At 47.4% G+C, this 21083-nt stretch overlaps 1 protein-coding gene across 1 annotated transcript; it reads right to left on the bottom strand.

Moving 5' to 3' along the window:
* Nucleotides 1-363: 363 nt before the first annotated feature.
* Nucleotides 364-20922, bottom strand: GET3 (guided entry of tail-anchored proteins factor 3, ATPase). The gene is made up of 7 exons (XM_044282913.1): nucleotides 20759-20922; nucleotides 12759-12906; nucleotides 12476-12624; nucleotides 11961-12111; nucleotides 11769-11876; nucleotides 1114-1311; nucleotides 364-857 (listed from the first exon to the last, which is right to left on the bottom strand). Exons 1-7 carry the CDS (start codon nucleotides 20899-20901, stop codon nucleotides 726-728), a joined length of 1029 nt encoding a protein of 342 aa, XP_044138848.1. The 5' UTR covers nucleotides 20902-20922; the 3' UTR covers nucleotides 364-725.
* Nucleotides 20923-21083: the final 161 nt, after the last annotated feature.

Below are 21083 nucleotides of genomic sequence, written 5' to 3'. Positions count from 1 at the left end.
ACAGTAGTAGCCACCCAGCGAAGTGAATATTGACGAGCTGGGCGGCGCTTCAAAAACAGCAGTTGGGGGCGGCTGGCTGGGCGCAAGTGGAGATGAAACGCCGCCCCTTGGGCAGATTGAAGACGCTTCACCCAGGTTATAAAACTTCAGTTTACTGTATTTATAAGGTGGACAGGGGGGATACCTTTATGATTTTAATACACTTTAGAAGACCTGTACTGTCATATATATACCTAAATATGATTATTGGGCCCGTCAGTGTCCCTTTAAAGAAGCACTCACCCTGGCTGAGAAATTACCTACAGCAGGAGCAGCGGCGCCTCCCCTGATCTCTGCACTGATAATGACAACACAACACGGACATAGTTTCGTATAAACAGAGTTTAATACTCATCCTGCCCCGGAGCTCTACACAGTGTGACATTCAGGAAGGTGACGGGTGTACGGCTGATGGCCGGTTAGTGACTACAGTCCAGGTGGTTTTCATGGTGTAGAATTCTTATGAGATGAAGAGACAGAGACAAAACAGAGACAGAGAGAGGGCAAAGTGGATGGGTCCCCAAAACCTGAAAATAAATAGACCCCTCCCAAAATTATATAGGGACGTGATGGGTGGGAAGATGGCAGGCGGTTCTGGGAGGGATGGATCCGAATCTGTCAGTCAGAGGGGTGTAATGTGTCTCTGCAGTATTTATCAAAGGTTGTCACCCAGCCCCCTCGACATCTTATTTCCCGCTGGGAGGCTTGTACGGTTCGAGGAGAAGGTTAGAGAAGGTGTTGACATTTTCTGCACCCCGGACCTCATGAGGAAGAAGGGGAAGTTTCACAATATGGAAATCTTCATACAGATCCTCCATCTAGAAGCAAGAGAAGAGTGATCACTTAATCAGGATCATTTAGCAATAGCCCTTGGGTGACACCTAGAGACAACAGGAAGGTATTACACCCGAAAGTCACTGCCACCGAGCAACTGCAAACACACCAGGATTCCTATATGTGTCCACTGTAACCTCAGCCACACCCCACCCACCAAGCAGGAGTAACACAGCACTACACAGGAATCTCCCCCAAATGCCCTCTTTAAAAGCAGTCCTCTCATCATGTATTGCCTACCTGGTCCAGGTATTTGGACTGAATCTTGTGCCTGGCCTCGCACATACGGCACGGTTTCTCGGGTTCAGGAAATACCAACTGGTTAACGATAATATTGTGTGTGTCTATTTTACACTTAGCCAACTCCTGGATCAGCCTCTCAGTCTCATACAGTGACAGGAACTCAGCAATACACACACAAATAAAGGTGGTCTGCTCCTGAGGACGAGAGAAAACGAGCAAGGGGTCAATCACCAGTAGCAGGCAGTATTATAGTAGTTATATTGTTGTACTGTAGGAGCAGTATTATAGTAGTTATATTCTTGTACATAGGAGCAGTATTATAGTAGTTATATTCTTGTACATGGGAGGCAGTATTATAGTAGTTATATTCTTGTACATAGGAGGCAGTATTATAGTAGTTATATTCTTGTACATAGGAGGCAGTATTATAGTAGTTATATTCTTGTACATAGGAGGCAGTATTATAGTAGTTATATTCTTGTACATAGGAGCAGTATTATAGTAGTTATATTCTTGTACATAGGAGCAGTATTATAGCAGTTATATTCTTGTACATAGGAGGCAGTGTTATAGTAGTTATATTCTTGTACATAGGAGGCAGTGTTATAGTAGTTATATTCTTGTACACAGGAGGCAGTGTTATAGTAGTTATATTCTTGTACACAGGAGGCAGTGTTATAGTAGTGATATTCTTGTACATAGAGGCAGTATTATAGTAGATATATTCTTGTACATAGGAGGCAGTATTATAGTAGTTATATTCTTGTACATAGGAGCAGTATTATAGTAGTTATATTTTTGTACATAGGAGCAGTATTATAGTAGTTATATTCTTGTACATAGGAGGCAGTATTATAGTAGCTATATTCTTGTACATAGGAGCAGTATTATAGTAGATATAGTCTTGTACATAGGAGCAGTATTATAGTAGTTATATTCTTGTACATAGAGCAGTATTATAGTAGTTATATTCTTGTACAGAGGAGCAGTATTATAGTAGTTATATTCCTGTACATAGAGCAGTAATATAGTAGTTATATTCCTGTACATAGGAGCAGTATTATAGTAGTTATATTCTTGTACATAGGAGCAGTATTATAGTAGTTATATTCTTGTTCATAGGAGCAGCATTAAGGTACTTTCACACTAGCGTTGTTAGAATCTGGCAGGCAGTTCCGGCAACGGAACTGCCTGACGGATCCGCCAAGCCGTGTAAAAACGGATAGCTTTTTTTTCTGGATCCATTAGACTGACCCGGTGATATACCAGATCCGTCTCATCCGGAATAACGGATCCGATATTGAATTTTTTATTTTAAGATAAAAATTCTGGCGCATGCGCAGACCGGAAAACCGGCGATAAAGTAATTTCCGGAACACTTGGTAATGGATCCGGCATTAATACATCTTTACGGATCCGGCATCACCATGACGGCGTAACAAGGAGATATATAAAATTATAACATTAAAGGAGGGCTACTGCCTGGAGGACTTTACATCCAAAAGACAACTCAGAAGTATTGGAAAAATCAAAACGGGAGTACTTTATGAAAGTATACATACTGGACCAAGTTGTCGCTTTACAAATGTCTTCCAAAGAGGCCCCTGCTTTCTCCGCTTGGGATAAGGACATAACGTAAAAGCTCACTCAACCAGAGCTAACGGGACAAGAAAACCCCCGCATACTATACTATAACAATAGGTAATTGTGTTTTTTATACACCTAGCAATGGAGAATATGGACACTTTTTCACCTCTATTCTTCCCAGAGAACTGAATAAGAAGGCTATCAGACTTCCGAAACTCTTAGTAGATTTTAGATATTCCAAAACAGTACGTCTAACATCTAGAGAGTGAAAGGTAGATTCCCTACTGTTTTTTGGACTATTACAAACCCTGTGAAAATTTGACACCACCTTAGAGAGAGGAACCCCGGGTCCAGCCTAAGCATTATTCTATTTTCCAAGATTTTAAGATAAGGTTTCCTACTGGAAATAGCCTGTTTCACCCAGTCTCCTTGCAGACGTGATCACAATTAGAAATGCTGTTTTGAAAGATAGGAATTTGAGTGGACAGTCTTTCAGAGGTTCGAACGGACTCATTGTTAGACCATTTAGAACGGTGTTAAGGTTCCAGGAAGGGACTTGTGATTTCAATGTGGGTCTCAGTATAGATGCTGCTCTCATAAACCTCCTGATCCATCTATGATTGGCTAAGTCTGAATAGAAGAAACAGCCGAGAGCCGATACATAGACTTTTAATGTAGAGGGTCTGAGGCCCAGCTCTAGTCCTTGTTCAAGGAAATCTAAGATCATCTGTATTTTTGGCCTCAAGGTTTGGAGATGGTTCCCCCGACTAGGAAAAGAACTTCTCCCAAATTTTCAAATAGATGGCGGAGGTCACTTTTTTCCTACTGGACTTGATTGGCTATAACCTTGTCTGAGAGGCCTTGGCGCCTTAGTATTTCGACCTCAGGATCCAACCTGTCAGTCTTAGGAACTCTGGGTGAGGATGTAGAATGGGACCTTGATATAGAAGGTCCTTCCTGAGCGGAAGAGTCCAAGGGTTGGAGATAGAACGTTTTTTGAGGGAGGAGAACCAACTCCTTTTCGGCCAAAAGAGGGTTATCAGAATGACTGTTGAGCTTTCCTGTATCACCCTCGGAATTAGCGGTATGGGTGGAAAAGCATAACACAGACTCCAATCCCATGTCGAGGCAAACGCATCCATCGCCCAAGGATTGCCCCTTGATCTAGGGAACAGAATCTTTTCACCTTGCTGTTGTCTTTTGAAGAAAACAAGTCTATGTCTGAAGTCCACCATCTGTCGTCTATCATTTTGAAGACCTCCAAGTTCAGGGACCATTCTGTTTGGTCTATTTTTCTTTGGATTAGATATTCCGCATCTTGATTCAGAGATCCCATGAGATGGGTCGCCGAGATAGATTTTACTTTCTTCTCTGCCCAGTAGAAAATTTAGTTTGATATAGCTAGAAGCTTCTTTGATTTAGTTCCCCCTTGGTGTGAGAGATAAGCAACTGTCGTGTTGTCCGAAAGGATCCTCAGGTGATGATCCCGAAGAATCTCTCTCGCCATGTTCAAGGATTCCCACACCGCACTCAGTTCCCTGAAGTTTGAGGATTGGCTGCTTACCGATAGGGGCCAAGAGCCTTGGTAATAAAAGTTTCCAATTTTCACTCCCCAGCCAGACAGGGGGGGAGGGAAAAGTGGGGGAAATTGTTATCATCTGGATATTTGCACATAGATTTGAGCTACATCTCTTTCATGCGATAGATCGATAATGAGATTAATATCCTGGAATGTAAAGGGACTTCGATCCCCTGAAAAACGTAACATGGTCCTGAAGCACTTGCGCCGCTGCAAAGCAGACATTGCTATACTCCAAGAGACCCATCTTGAGGAATCAGATTTTAGTCGCATGAAAAAGATGTGGGTGGGTAAAGTGTTGGGATCAGCTGCTGTGAATAAGAAAGCAGGAACATTAATAATGTTTCATAGGTCCTTAAATGTTGAAATCCTGCAACATGAATCAGATGCAGAGGGGAGGTGGCAAGTGGTTTCAATATTGTTCTCAGGTGAGGTATTCTGTATAGTGAATATCTATGGTCCGAATGGAGAAAATGCTGGGTTCTTTGAATCGCTAAATGCGCGTCTAGGGGTAATTAAAGGGAGTAATGTTATAGTAGGGGGGGACATGAATACAGTATTGAATAGAAATGAAGATAGAAAACCAGTAAGGAACCCGGGAAGAGTAGTCTCAGGAAGGGAGAGAGTTCTGGAGGACCTAATTCGAGACAATGACCTCATTGATCCCTGGAGGATTCATAATCCAGAAGGGCGAGAGTTCACATTTTTTTCGGCGCCGAATGAGTCATGGTCTCGAATTGATTACTTCTTTACATCTGCCAATATGCAATGTAAGATAAGTAGCTCCAAAATATTAGATATGGTTATTTCGGATCATTCGCCGATACAACTAGATTTGAGGGATAAAATACGCAAGGGTACTGATTACATTTGGCGCTTCCCTGCTTTCTTGGGGGAAAATAAGAATTTCATTGACTTGTTAAAAGGGTGGCACATGGAATTCTTAGCGGATAATGGCCAGCATGTTGATGACCCTATTCTTTTATGGGATACAGAAAAGGTGGTGTTGAGAGGAAGAATTATATCATATATACACTCACTTAAAGCAAAAACAGTCAAAAAGTTAGATGAAGTAACGGATTCATTGAGGAGGAAATATTCAATCTTTCTTCTCTCACCTACTGATCAACATAAGGATGATTGGATAGTGGCCAAAAAGAACTATGAACTATGGTATAGTAGATGGGAAAATATGTATAGGTCGAAAAAAGAGTCTAAACTATTCACTTTCGGGAACAAGTCGGGTAGATTGCTAGCTAGGTTATCTAAGGCGCAAAGAGGTCCGGTGTTTGTACCTACTGTATTAGACAAGCAGGGTGTAAAACAAAATGATCCGGAAAAAGTTTTAGAGATATTTAAGGCGTACTATCAAAAGCTATATGAAGCAGATCCTCAGCCTCGATCTCCTACCACAATCTTGGTGGATTGTCCTAATATTCCAAGGCTACAGGATGACCAATTGGAAGCGCTAAATAAGGTTATATCGGTGGAGGAGGTAAATGATGCTATAAAATCGCTTAAGTCAGGAAAATCGCCTGGACCAGATGGGTTTTCGGGGGAGTTTTATAAGGTGCTAAGGGAGGAGATAGCCCAAAACCTGACGGAGGGCTTCAACAAAATACTAGTAGGCCAAGTTAATAAAATAACCAATAATTTAGCCCATATTAAGCTTTTACCGAAGCCTGGTAAAGATCCTCTTTTGCCGTCTTCGTATCGTCCAATCTCCCTAATAAATGTGGACCAAAAAGTTTTTTCTAAAATAATGGCTAACAGGTTAGCAGAAGTGTTGCCAGAGTTGATCGGTACAGCTCAGGTGGGATTTGTTAAGGGTAGGTCGGCGGTTTTTAACGTACGGAGGGTAATGGCAGTCTTAGATTCTGTTAATAGACAGCGAACCAGTCTCAGCTCTTCAGCATTGTTAACAATTGACGCTGAGAAAGCGTTTGATAATGTGAGCTGGGAGTGGTTGGCGAAAGTTCTTGATGCCATGAATATTAGAGGAGCGTTTCGAACGTTCCTGTCAGCATTGTATGCGGAGCCAAAAGCACAGATAGCATTACCTGGATTTTTATCAAAATCTTTCCCTTTGCTTAAGGGGACACGGCAGGGTTGCCCATTATCCCCATTGCTGTTTAATATAGCAATAGAGCCACTGGCAAGGTATTTGGAACAATCCAAGGTATACGATGGGATTAGAATCGGGTCCCAGGAGGTGAAAATATCTCTTTTCGCCGATGATATCATTCTATTTTTAGCAGATCCTCACAAGGACATAGGCAAAGTATTTAAGGTAATAGAGGACTTTGGAAAATCATCGGGATTCAAGGTCAATGCCAGCAAGTGTGAACTATTATACATAGGTACCCCAGACCCGAGACGATCGAAGGACCTACAAGGCTATCCAATTGCAATAGCAAAGCATTACATAACCTATTTAGGAATCAAAATCGGACATTCGTCACATTCCCTATATAATTTGAACTATATGCCGCTAATAAAGCGGATTACTCAGGAGCTGAACCGATGGCAAAGCTTACCCATTTCAATTTTAGGTAGATGTCATTTGATAAAAATGGTCAGTTTTTCCAAACTGTTATACCCCATGCAGACATTACCTTTATTAATACGACATGCGGATGTCAAAACTTTGAATGGGGCCTTTACAAAATTTATCTGGTCCAATAAGAGAGCGAGAGTGGCCTTAAAAAGTTTATACTTGCCAGTAGGAAAGGGAGGAGCGAGCTTTCCAGATATAAGACGATACAACTTGGCAAGCCTTTTTCGCCATTGTAAAGATTGGTTGGCAAGGTCCTCATATTACTCTAACTTTCCATTAGAGGAGGAGATAGCGCAGGGCTATGACCTGGGAGCGCTTTTACATGCCAAACTTGCATCTCTACCTGTAGATATTAAGTCATCGGTGACAATGAGGGATACCATTGTGACCTGGAAGGAAGTTAGGAAGTTATATAACTTGTCCTTTGCAGCATCTAAATATATGCCGCTTTGGAATCATCCAGACTTTGAAATGGGTAAGCAAAACAAGTTATTCGGTTATTGGAGGGATAAGGGTCTTAAGGTATTTAGACAAATCCTGCATGACAAAGATCCAAGATATTTGACTCTTCCTGAAATACAGGAAAAATTTGGGATACCAAAAGGTCATGAATTACAGTATATTCAACTCCTACATTTCTGTAAAAATAGGTTACAAGAGGTTAGCAGAGAACACGCTGCGAATAGCTTTGATGTATTGCTTAGGCAGATGGGTACCAGACTAACATTATCAGAAATATACAAACACTTGAGGGACAGAGAAGTTGATAAATCCTATGCTCAATTATGCAAAGGTTGGAGACATTTGCTAGGAGAAGGGGATTGGAAAGATAAGATTATGCATGGTTGGTTGAGAACAAGAAAAGCAGTAGCCTGTGAGGGTTGGAGAGAATCCCAGTTTAAGTTAGTACATAGGGCAATTTATGCCTTCAATATTCCACCTTCAACTAACGATATGATCAGATTGACTAAGTGTCCTAAATGTGATGCCCTAAAAGCGGATCTAGACCATTGTATTTGGCTATGCCCAAAGGTCCAAATGTATTGGGAATGGGTTTTGTCCTGGATTAGAGATACTTGGCAATTAGAGTTGCCTCTTGAGCCTGGAGCGTTGCTACTTCATATTTTCCCAGATACTATCAAGATTCCTGGGCTAGTGGACGGGGCACTACTTGTAGCTGTGAGGATATTACTACGAAACTGGCTTGAATCGCGTACACCTTCTGAAAAAGAATTTCTGAGTCATATGAAACATTTCCTGCTTATGGACCAGTTAGAGGCAGAGGCACACAAGAATGTTAAGTCTACTAGATTCCTAGATAAATGGAATGTCTTTATGTCCAGACACTTACAAGCAGATGACATTAAGTCTCTTATGTCGAATTTTCAACATACAGAGTGGTACTTGTTGAGGGATCTCAAGGGTACTTTGGGAAAATTAAAAGTGGGATAGAGACATAAAGATATAGCAGCATTAGCACTGATATAACTGACTTGGGTTTATGGGTAATATCCAGATGAAGGAAGTTGGGGGGGGGGGGGGGGAGGGTGTTTCGAGGGAATATTTTTGATTGTTTCAAGTAGAAGTCTCTTCAACAGATGTACATTTCGGATTACTGAATATGTCAATAACATATTGTATGTCTGATTATTGGTCAATAACCTATTGTATGTCTGATTATTGGTCAAATGAAACTTTCAATAAAATGTTGAATAAAAAAAAAAAAAAAAGGAGGGAATACATGATGTCAACGTACCCAACAAACTTATTGCTTCACTTATGGAACAGACCCCTCCTTCTCTAGAAGGTTCTGACCTTTTCCCTTAAAGACTGGATTTTGCCTTGAGGCAGAAAAGTGGTCTGTACTCGAGAGTCCAGGATGACTCCCAGGAATCGTACGCTGGTTGACTGTTGTAGAAAGGATTTTTCTAGATTTATAATCCAGCCTAGTTCTTCCAGCATGGATAGAAAGGTGTTTAGTTCTGGTAACAAACGGTCTACTGTATCTCCTACTAGTAAAAAATCATCTAGACATGAAACTAAAACTCGCTCTTTTTGTCTTAGATACGCTACCATCTCGACCACCAGTTTGGTGAATACTCTGGGAGCAGGGGACATCCCAAACGAAAGTGCTGTAAATTGAAAATGGTGAATGTTGCCTCTCTGATCTCTTATGGCAAATCTTAAGAACTTTTGGGAATTGTGGTGGATCGGGATGTGGTAGTACGCATCTTTTAAGTCCACTGTGCACATTAACGCATTCTTTTTTTTTTTTTTTTAATCAGGGGGATTATGGACCCCAGGGATTCCATCCTAAATATCCTGTAAGTTATGTACTTGTTGAGGCATTTTAGATTTATTATCGTACAGAAGAGACCTTCTTTCTTTCTTACTAGAAAAAGACTGGAATAAAATCCCTGGCCCTGGTGTGGAACTGGGACCGCAACAACAACTCCTAATCTTATTAGATCTTGGACCCCCTGCCAAATGCTCTTCTGTGATTTTACGGACCCCAGGTCTGTCACCAGGAATCTTATCTGGGGAACTGAAGAAAACTATCTTGTAGCCAACTCTGACTACCTCCCGGGCCCAGGGATTCGATGTTATCTTTTCCCAGGATGAAAGAAAATTCTTCAGTCTCCTTCCTACTTTGGCGTCATTGCTTCTCTCTGGACTTATTCTGGAGATTAAGGAGAAACCCCTTCCCCCTACCCCCTTTAGGGTAACTTCAGTGTCCTGACTTCTCTTACCCCCCTATAGGATTTATCCTGGCCCGAAAAGGAATTTTCCTCCTGTATGGTCCATCCTCAGGAAAGCCCTTTTTCTTATCTAACGCCTTCTCCAGAATTTTATCTAAAACTGGGCCAAAAACATATTCTCCTAAAAAGGGGATGGAACATAATTTCATCTTTGAAGTCTTGTCCCCTGACCATCCAAAGAGCTCGACAGGCCGCATTGGAAAGTCCCGCATCCTTGGCTGAAAATCTGACATTCTACAGAAGCATCTGCCAAGACGGCCGTTGCTGATTCAAGAGGGATGGAATTTATTATTTCGTCCCTAGGAGTCTTGTTCCTTAGATGAGATTCCAACTCATTCAACCAAAGATACATAGACCTTGAGACCTAGGTTGCCGCAATGTTTGATTTTAGAATAAACATAGCCGCTTTCCAAGATTTACGTAATAAACTGTCCACTTTCCTTTCCATGGGGGGTCTCAGCTAAGACACATCCTCAAAGGGCAATGAAGTTTTTTTGTTCACTTTGGCCACCTGAACATCTATTTTAGGAATTATGTCAAATATTTTTGAATCTGCCGGATCAAATAACAGACGGCTCTTGAAATCCCTAAACACCCCTAGCCGCTTCTCGGATCATTCCTCTAAAATCATGTCACGGATATTTTCGTTAATGGGAAACACTCTGGCTCTTAAAGGGGTTATCCCATCTTAGACAATGGGGGCATATCGCTAGGATATGCCCCCATTGTCTGATAGGTGCGGGTCCCACCGCTGGGACCCGCAACTATAAGGAAAACGGAGCAGAGAAAGTGGAGGAGGGCGCACTGCGCATGCGCAGCCGCCCTCTGTTCATTTCTATGGAGCCGCCGAAAATAGCCGAGGTGGGACCCGCACCTATCAGACAATGGGGGCATATCCTTGTGATATGCCCCCATTGTCTAAGATGGGATAACCCCTTTAACCCTTAAACCACCAAACATCTCCTCCTGGATGAAATGGGCTTTTTGAGACTCTTCCACCCCCCATGGTGGCTCTTACTGCTTTCAAAAAGGTCAGACATTTCATCTGCCGCAAAGTAGAACTTTTTACTTCCTTCCGAAAGAGGGTCTTCCTCCTCCCATTGTCAAGATTAAGAGGCACAGTCACCCAAACATTCAGAATCAGATGAAGAGGGTGCTATTACTCTCTGCCGTTTTGGTGGCAACAGTCCCGGATTAGAATTTCCTCCTGTATCATGGATCTGAACTTGTCCCTTAGTGAGACACGTTCCTCACGGACAACGTTTGCAATGCAATCCTTGCAGATTTTTAGGGTACAAATACGACAATTTCTTGAAACAAGAAATACATTTAGCAGTTTTTTTAGGTTACTTCTGTGCCTCTTTTTTACCTGTGAGGTGAGAACAGACCAGAATCAGGAGGATAATTCTAAAGAAAATGTGACCAGGTGAAAATCACCACCGTGCGCCACCAGCCAGAGAGGTAAGGAAAAAACAGCCACATCTCCATGACACTTCCCTGCAGGTAACTCCATAAAAAAAAAAAAAAAATCTTTAGCCTTCATCTCCCTGACAGGCAAGGAGACCTCTGGCCTCTGTAGGGACAGGAAACAGTGGTGTATGGTGGAGGGAGGGGGGTGTTTTAATGTCTCTCTGTTCCTGCCTCTACAGAGGTCAGGGGTCAATCTCCTTGTTACACCGTCATGGTGATGAGATGGAAAATAAAGTTATGACCAGTCCAGTACCCTTTTTAGTACTCTTCAAAAATGCTATGAGGACTACTTTTTACTTTTCTGGAAAAAAGTTTGTACGATCTCTGCCGGCAAAAGTCAGTAGATGGGCAAAACGAAAGAATACAGCACACCTTTACAGGCACTTAGCAAGCTAAAGAACCTATTGCTCAGGCACCTTCCCATAGGGGAAGATGCCTTAAGTACCCCAGGGTTGCCACCCATTGGCTGGTGAAGATTAGGGTGTGCGCTAAGAAATGGAGAGAGCGTATGCGCATGTTCTAGGGGCAGGATAAGACGGCAAACAGGCCGCAGCCTGCGTGGTGGGACAGAGCGGACTCAGCGCCCAGACCTGCCAGGAAGCAGACAGTGGGAGGCAGGGCACCAGGCAGCGACGTCTAGCAGCCCCCACTGTAACAGCGGCCTAAGGTAAACGTATGCAGTCAGTCTGTCACATCTCACCGGATCCTTGAACTGCTCACTGACGGACCGGATGACGGGGAGAGTCTCTTCTAGCTTAGAGGCCAGCTGGTCAGCATTCATGTCCCCAAGACCTAACATATTACACATCTGAGGGAGGGAAGAACGAGATGTCATTATTGGGGCTTCCAGCGGGCACAGGACTGAGACCAGCGGCTGATGGGGAGGCTTTACCTGAGATATAAATGGGCTGATCTGATTCTTGATCTGCATCAGTCTTCCAAGGCCACGTTCCACAATGGTCGGAAAATTGAGAAGCCGTAGTGTGTGCCCAGTGGGGGCCGTATCAAAGACCACCACTGAGAAATTCATCCCTTTCACCAGTCTGAAGGAAATAGACAAAATCAGCAATCATTTCTGAATCTAGATGTCATGCATGTTGCAGTCAGTGAATAGAAGCATGTCCTGATCACATTCTGATACTCTGGCTATGACATAGTGCAAGGAGCCATGTACATGTGTGAACATCACATGATCAGGGAAGGGTTTTCAGACTATGGATTTCAATAAAATTGTTCCCAGCAAGCAGAGATCTTGAAAATGTTGATGAACTGAAACTAAGTATAGTAAAGAGGGTGAAAGCGGAATGTGGTGTTCATCTGTATAAAGACATATAACAGGTCAGCAGGTGGACTGTGCGCCTCTGCTATGCACACAGTGGAGCGCAGAGACGTGTGCCGTCCCCTCACCTCATCACCTCCGCGTAGCTCATGGCTTCATCTATCCCAGGAAAGGCGCTCATGGCTTCCTGCATCATCTTCTTCCCCATACTCAGCATATTGTCCTCCTCAAAGATCTCGTCAGGAAGCTCAGCCACCCCCAGGCTGGGGTCTATCTCCTGCACGGAGAGCATAGATAGATGGACAGAGTGATAGATAGATATATAGACAGACAGACATACAAGGATAGATAGACAGAGATAAATAGACAGATAGATATGACACAGACAGACAGTGAAGGTATTGAACTTACCATGGCAAACAGATTATCATAGCCGCGCACTTTGGTGGGGACCTTTGAGAACTTCTGGTCGAAGGCGTCTGAGATGTTATGAGCGGGGTCTGTAGATATGATCAGCACACTCTCCCGAATCCGAGATAGCTGGACGGCCAGGCTGCAACTACAGGGGAGACACAGAGCGATCAGCCTCCATCATGGACCAACCATACATGAGATATCTGCTAGGACAGCCATCTCTCCCTATCCTCCCCCGTACACATGAGATATCTGCTAGGACAGCCATCTCTCCCTATCCTCCCCCGTACACATGAGATATCTGCTAGGACAGCCATCTCTCCCTATCCTCCCCCGCACACATGAGATATCTGCTAGGACAGCCATCTCTCCCTATCCTCCCCCGCACACATGAGATATCTGCTAGGACAGCCATCTCTCCCTATCCTCCCCCGTACACATGAGATATCTGCTAGGACAGCCATCTCTCCCTATCCCCCCCCGCACACATGAGATATCTGCTAGGACAGCCATCTCTCCCTATCCCCCCCCGCACACATGAGATATCTGCTAGGACAGCCATCTCTCCCTATCCCCCCCCGCACACATGAGATATCTGCTAGGACAGCCATCTCTCCCTATCCCCCCCCGCACACATGAGATATCTGCTAGGACAGCCATCTCTCCCTATCCCCCCCGCACACATGAGATATCTGCTAGGACAGCCATCTCTCCCTATCCCCCCCCGCACACATGAGATATCTGCTAGGACAGCCATCTCTCCCTATCCCCCCCCGCACACATGAGATATCTGCTAGGACAGCCATCTCTCCCTATCCCCCCCGCACACATGAGATATCTGCTAGGACAGCCATCTCTCCCTATCCCCCCCCGCACACATGAGATATCTGCTAGGACAGCCATCTCTCCCTATCCTCCCCCGCACACATGAGATATCTGCTAGGACAGCCATCTCTCCCTATCCTCCCCCGCACCACATGAGATATCTGGCTAGGACAGCCATCTCTCCCTATCCTCCCCCGCACACATGAGATATCTGCTAGGACAGCCATCTCTCCCTATCCTCCCCCGCACACATGAGATATCTGCTAGGACAGCCATCTCTCCCTATCCTCCCCCGCACACATGAGATATCTGCTAGGACAGCCATCTCTCCCTATCCTCCCCCGCACACATGAGATATCTGCTAGGACCCATCTCTCCCTATCCTCCCCCGCACACATGAGATATCTGCTAGGACAGCCATCTCTCCCTATCCTCCCCGCACACATGAGATATCTGCTAGGACAAGCCATCTCTCCCTATCCTCCCCCGCACACATGAGATATCTGCTAGGACAGCCATCTCTCCTATCCTCCCCCGCACACATGAGATATCTGCTAGGACAGCCATCTCTCCCTATCCTCCCCCGCACACATGAGATATCTGCTAGGACAGCCATCTCTCCCTATCCTCCCCCGCACACATGAGATATCTGCTAGGACAGCCATCTCTCCCTATCCTCCCCCGCACACATGAGATATCTGCTAGGACAGCCATCTCTCCCTATCCTCCCCCGCACACATGAGATATCTGCTAGGACAGCCATCTCTCCCTATCCTCCCCCCGCACACATGAGATATCTGCTAGGACAGCCATCTCTCCCTATCCTCCCCCGCACACATGAGATATCTGCTAGGACAGCCATCTCTCCCTATCCTCCCCCGCACACATGAGATATCTGCTAGGACAGCCATCTCTCCCTATCCTCCCCCGCACACATGAGATATCTGCTAGGACAGCCATCTCTCCCTATCCTCCCCCGCACACATGAGATATCTGCTAGGACAGCCATCTCTCCCTATCCTCCCCCGCACACATGAGATATCTGCTAGGACAGCCATCTCTCCCTATCCTCCCCCGCACACATGAGATATCTGCTAGGACAGCCATCTCTCCCTATCCTCCCCCGCACACATGAGATATCTGCTAGGACAGCCATCTCTCCCTATCCTCCCCCGCACACATGAGATATCTGCTAGGACAGCCATCTCTCCCTATCCTCCCCCGCACACATGAGATATCTGCTAGGACAGCCATCTCTCCCTATCCTCCCCCGCACACATGAGATATCTGCTAGGACAGCCATCTCTCCCTATCCTCCCCCGCACACATGAGATATCTGCTAGGACAGCCATCTCTCCCTATCCTCCCCCGCACACATGAGATATCTGCTAGGACAGCCATCTCTCCCTATCCTCCCCCGCACACATGAGATATCTGCTAGGACAGCCATCTCTTCCCTATCCTCCCCCGCACACATGAGATATCTGCTAGGACAGCCATCTCTCCCTATCCTCCCCCGCACACATGAGATATCTGCTAGGACAGCCATCTCTCCCTATCCTCCCCCGCACACATGAGATATCTGCTAGGACAGCCATCTCTCCCTATCCTCCCCCGCACACATGAGATATCTGCTAGGACAGCCATCTCTCCCTATCCTCCCCCGCACACATGAGATATCTGCTAGGACAGCCATCTCTCCCTATCCTCCCCCGCACACATGAGATATCTGCTAGGACAGCCATCTCTCCCTATCCTCCCCCGCACACATGAGATATCTGCTAGGACAGCCATCTCTCCCTATCCTCCCCCGCACACATGAGATATCTGCTAGGACAGCCATCTCTCCCTATCCTCCCCCGCACACATGAGATATCTGCTAGGACAGCCATCTCTCCCTATCCTCCCCCGCACACATGAGATATCTGCTAGGACAGCCATCTCTCCCTATCCTCCCCCGCACACATGAGATATCTGCTAGGACAGCCATCTCTCCCTATCCTCCCCCGCACACATGAGATATCTGCTAGGACAGCCATCTCTCCCTATCCTCCCCCGCACACATGAGATATCTGCTAGGACAGCCATCTCTCCCTATCCTCCCCCGCACACATGAGATATCTGCTAGGACAGCCATCTCTCCCTATCCTCCCCCCGCACACATGAGATATCTGCTAGGACAGCCATCTCTCCCTATCCTCCCCCGCACACATGAGATATCTGCTAGGACAGCCATCTCTCCCTATCCTCCCCCGCACACATGAGATATCTGCTAGGACAGCCATCTCTCCCTATCCTCCCCCGCACACATGAGATATCTGCTAGGACAGCCATCTCTCCCTATCCTCCCCCGCACACATGAGATATCTGCTAGGACAGCCATCTCTCCCTATCCTCCCCCCGCACACATGAGATATCTGCTAGGACAGCCATCTCTCCCTATCCTCCCCCGCACACATGAGATATCTGCTAGGACAGCCATCTCTCCCTAATCCTCCCCCGCACACATGAGATATCTGCTAGGACAGCCATCTCTCCCTATCCTCCCCCGCACACATGAGATATCTGCTAGGACAGCCATCTCTCCCTATCCTCCCCCGCACACATGAGATATCTGCTAGGACAGCCATCTCTCCCTATCCCTCCCCCGCACACATGAGATATCTGCTAGGACAGCCATCTCTCCCTATCCTCCCCCCGCACACATGAGATATCTGCTAGGACAGCCATCTCTCCCTATCCTCCCCCGCACACATGAGATATCTGCTAGGACAGCCATCTCTCCCTATCCTCCCCCCGCACACATGAGATATCTGCTAGGACAGCCATCTCCTCCCTATCCTCCCCCGCACACATGAGATATCTGCTAGGACAGCCATCTCTCCCTATCCTCCCCCGCACACATGAGATATCTGCTAGGACAGCCATCTCTCCCTATCCTCCCCCGCACACATGAGATATCTGCTAGGACAGCCATCTCTCCCTATCCTCCCCCGCACACATGAGATATCTGCTAGGACAGCCATCTCTCCCTATCCTCCCCCGCACACATGAGATATCTGCTAGGACAGCCATCTCTCCCTATCCTCCCCCGCACACATGAGATATCTGCTAGGACAGCCATCTCTCCCTATCCTCCCCCGCACACATGAGATATCTGCTAGGACAGCCATCTCTCCCTATCCTCCCCCGCACACATGAGATATCTGCTAGGACAGCCATCTCTCCCTATCCTCCCCCGCACACATGAGATATCTGCTAGGACAGCCATCTCTCCCTATCCTCCCCCGCACACATGAGATATCTGCTAGGACAGCCATCTCTCCCTATCCTCCCCCGCACACATGAGATATCTGCTAGGACAGCCATCTCTCCCTATCCTCCCCCGCACACATGAGATATCTGCTAGGACAGCCATCTCTCCCTATCCTCCCCCGCACACATGAGATATCTGCTAGGACAGCCATCTCTCCCTATCCTCCCCCGCACACATGAGATATCTGCTAGGACAGCCATCTCTCCCTATCCTCCCCCGCACACATGAGATATCTGCTAGGACAGCCATCTCTCCCTATCCTCCCCCGCACACATGAGATATCTGCTAGGACAGCCATCTCTCCCTATCCTCCCCCGCACACATGAGATATCTGCTAGGACAGCCATCTCTCCCTATCCTCCCCCGCACACATGAGATATCTGCTAGGACAGCCATCTCTCCCTATCCTCCCCCGCACACATGAGATATCTGCTAGGACAGCCATCTCTCCCTATCCTCCCCCGCACACATGAGATATCTGCTAGGACAGCCATCTCTCCCTATCCTCCCCCGCACACATGAGATATCTGCTAGGACAGCCATCTCTCCCTATCCTCCCCCGCACACATGAGATATCTGCTAGGACAGCCATCTCTCCCTATCCTCCCCCGCACACATGAGATATCTGCTAGGACAGCCATCTCTCCCTATCCTCCCCCGCACACATGAGATATCTGCTAGGACAGCCATCTCTCCCTATCCTCCCCCGCACACATGAGATATCTGCTAGGACAGCCATCTCTCCCTATCCTCCCCCGCACACATGAGATATCTGCTAGGACAGCCATCTCTCCCTATCCTCCCCCGCACACATGAGATATCTGCTAGGACAGCCATCTCTCCCTATCCTCCCCCGCACACATGAGATATCTGCTAGGACAGCCATCTCTCCCTATCCTCCCCCGCACACATGAGATATCTGCTAGGACAGCCATCTCTCCCTATCCTCCCCCGCACACATGAGATATCTGCTAGGACAGCCATCTCTCCCTATCCTCCCCCGCACACATGAGATATCTGCTAGGACAGCCATCTCTCCCTATCCTCCCCGCACACATGAGATATCTGCTAGGACAGCCATCTCTCCCTATCCTCCCCCGCACACATGAGATATCTGCTAGGACAGCCATCTCTCCCTATCCTCCCCCGCACACATGAGATATCTGCTAGGACAGCCATCTCTCCCTATCCTCCCCCGCACACATGAGATATCTGCTAGGACAGCCATCTCTCCCTATCCTCCCCCGCACACATGAGATATCTGCTAGGACAGCCATCTCTCCCTATCCTCCCCCGCACACATGAGATATCTGCTAGGACAGCCATCTCTCCCTATCCTCCCCCGCACACATGAGATATCTGCTAGGACAGCCATCTCTCCCTATCCTCCCCCGCACACATGAGATATCTGCTAGGACAGCCATCTCTCCCTATCCTCCCCCGCACACATGAGATATCTGCTAGGACAGCCATCTCTCCCTATCCTCCCCCGCACACATGAGATATCTGCTAGGACAGCCATCTCTCCCTATCCTCCCCCGCACACATGAGATATCTGCTAGGACAGCCATCTCTCCCTATCCTCCCCCGCACACATGAGATATCTGCTAGGACAGCCATCTCTCCCTATCCTCCCCCGCACACATGAGATATCTGCTAGGACAGCCATCTCTCCCTATCCTCCCCCGCACACATGAGATATCTGCTAGGACAGCCATCTCTCCCTATCCTCCCCCGCACACATGAGATATCTGCTAGGACAGCCATCTCTCCCTATCCTCCCCCGCACACATGAGATATCTGCTAGGACAGCCATCTCTCCCTATCCTCCCCCGCACACATGAGATATCTGCTAGGACAGCCATCTCTCCCTATCCTCCCCCGCACACATGAGATATCTGCTAGGACAGCCATCTCTCCCTATCCTCCCCCGCACACATGAGATATCTGCTAGGACAGCCATCTCTCCCTATCCTCCCCCGCACACATGAGATATCTGCTAGGACAGCCATCTCTCCCTATCCTCCCCCGCACACATGAGATATCTGCTAGGACAGCCATCTCTCCCTATCCTCCCCCGCACACATGAGATATCTGCTAGGACAGCCATCTCTCCCTATCCTCCCCCGCACACATGAGATATCTGCTAGGACAGCCATCTCTCCCTATCCTCCCCCGCACACATGAGATATCTGCTAGGACAGCCATCTCTCCCTATCCTCCCCCGCACACATGAGATATCTGCTAGGACAGCCATCTCTCCCTATCCTCCCCCGCACACATGAGATATCTGCTAGGACAGCCATCTCTCCCTATCCTCCCCCGCACACATGAGATATCTGCTAGGACAGCCATCTCTCCCTATCCTCCCCCCGCACACATGAGATATCTGCTAGGACAGCCATCTCTCCCTATCCTCCCCCGCACACATGAGATATCTGCTAGGACAGCCATCTCTCCCTATCCTCCCCCGCACACATGAGATATCTGCTAGGACAGCCATCTCTCCCTATCCTCCCCCGCACACATGAGATATCTGCTAGGACAGCCATCTCTCCCTATCCTCCCCCGCACACATGAGATATCTGCTAGGACAGCCATCTCTCCCTATCCTCCCCCGCACACATGAGATATCTGCTAGGACAGCCATCTCTCCCTATCCTCCCCCGCACACATGAGATATCTGCTAGGACAGCCATCTCTCCCTATCCTCCCCCGCACACATGAGATATCTGCTAGGACAGCCATCTCTCCCTATCCTCCCCCGCACACATGAGATATCTGCTAGGACAGCCATCTCTCCCTATCCTCCCCCGCACACATGAGATATCTGCTAGGACAGCCATCTCTCCCTATCCTCCCCCGCACACATGAGATATCTGCTAGGACAGCCATCTCTCCCTATCCTCCCCCGCACACATGAGATATCTGCTAGGACAGCCATCTCTCCCTATCCTCCCCCGCACACATGAGATATCTGCTAGGACAGCCATCTCTCCCTATCCTCCCCCGCACACATGAGATATCTGCTAGGACAGCCATCTCTCCCTATCCTCCCCCGTACACATGAGATATCTGCTAGGACAGCCATCTCTCCCTATCCTCCCCCGTACACATGAGATATCTGCTAGGACAGCCATCTCTCCCTATCCTCCCCCGTACACATGAGATATCTGCTAGGACAGCCATCTCTCCCTATCCTCCCCCGTACACATGCATGCTTGGCTCAGTGGATCGTGCATGTATTGTGATTGGGGAGAGGTGAGATAGCCGCTGCCTGATCCTGGTCTCCCCTGACGTTCCCCATGCACACTATAGGGCGGGTATTCCTGCCTGCAGCACTGGTAGACATGGCTTGACACTGCATCCTACTGTTTTATGTATGCAGCTCCTAGGCAGACGTATGTGTCTCCATGGTTACGGATTACAAACACACCCAGTACAGCTGGATCCCGCTAGTCCGGATTTGTAAAGGTTCTCTGGAAAAACGTTGTGAATAGGAGCCTAGTAGGGGTTATATGTGAATATTGTGGCCAAAAGAAACAATGTGACCGTACGTCTTAGCTAAAGTCACAAGCCTGTTGCTACTAGAAACGGTCAACAAGCTGGTTGTCAGGCAGACCCCTAACAGCTGAGCTCCTAACACTATTAAAAACTACACTTCCCAGAATGCAAATTACCAAAGCCTGCTGGGCCATGTAGTACCCCCCCCCCCCCCCCAGCTGCATTATGCTCCACAATTCAAATTCTCCCCCCCCCCCTTTATATATAAAAATAGTATCGTCCACACATATCCCCGTCACAGAAACCCACTTGGTTCAGTCCACCTCCGTTTTGCATAATCCCTACCCCTTACCTGCAAGTGGTCTTGCCCACCCCGCCCTTCCCTCCTACAAAGATCCATCTGAGGGAGCGCTGTTCAATAACGTTCAGCAGCGTAGGTTCTAGCGGCTCCACATCTGGAGCGTCTTCAAACTCATCATCCACCGGCGCAGCCATCTTTCTGTCGAATCACGTGACTGTAATCAGCCAGCCTCTCCCCCTCCACCCACGCCATCAGACAATCCAGCATCTCCTTTCACCCTTTGGGAATCATCGCTTCAGCCATTGGTTACATCATATGTCAGTCAATGTCAATAGAGTCAACGGCAGAAACATCCTCGTTGATGATTGGCTTAGCT

This window comes from Bufo gargarizans, chromosome 2, assembly GCF_014858855.1.
Source record: "Bufo gargarizans isolate SCDJY-AF-19 chromosome 2, ASM1485885v1, whole genome shotgun sequence".
Classification (NCBI taxonomy): Eukaryota; Metazoa; Chordata; class Amphibia; order Anura; family Bufonidae; genus Bufo; species Bufo gargarizans.
The sequence above is the reverse complement of the archived record's forward strand: the minus strand, read 5'-3'. Positions and strand labels throughout refer to the sequence as shown.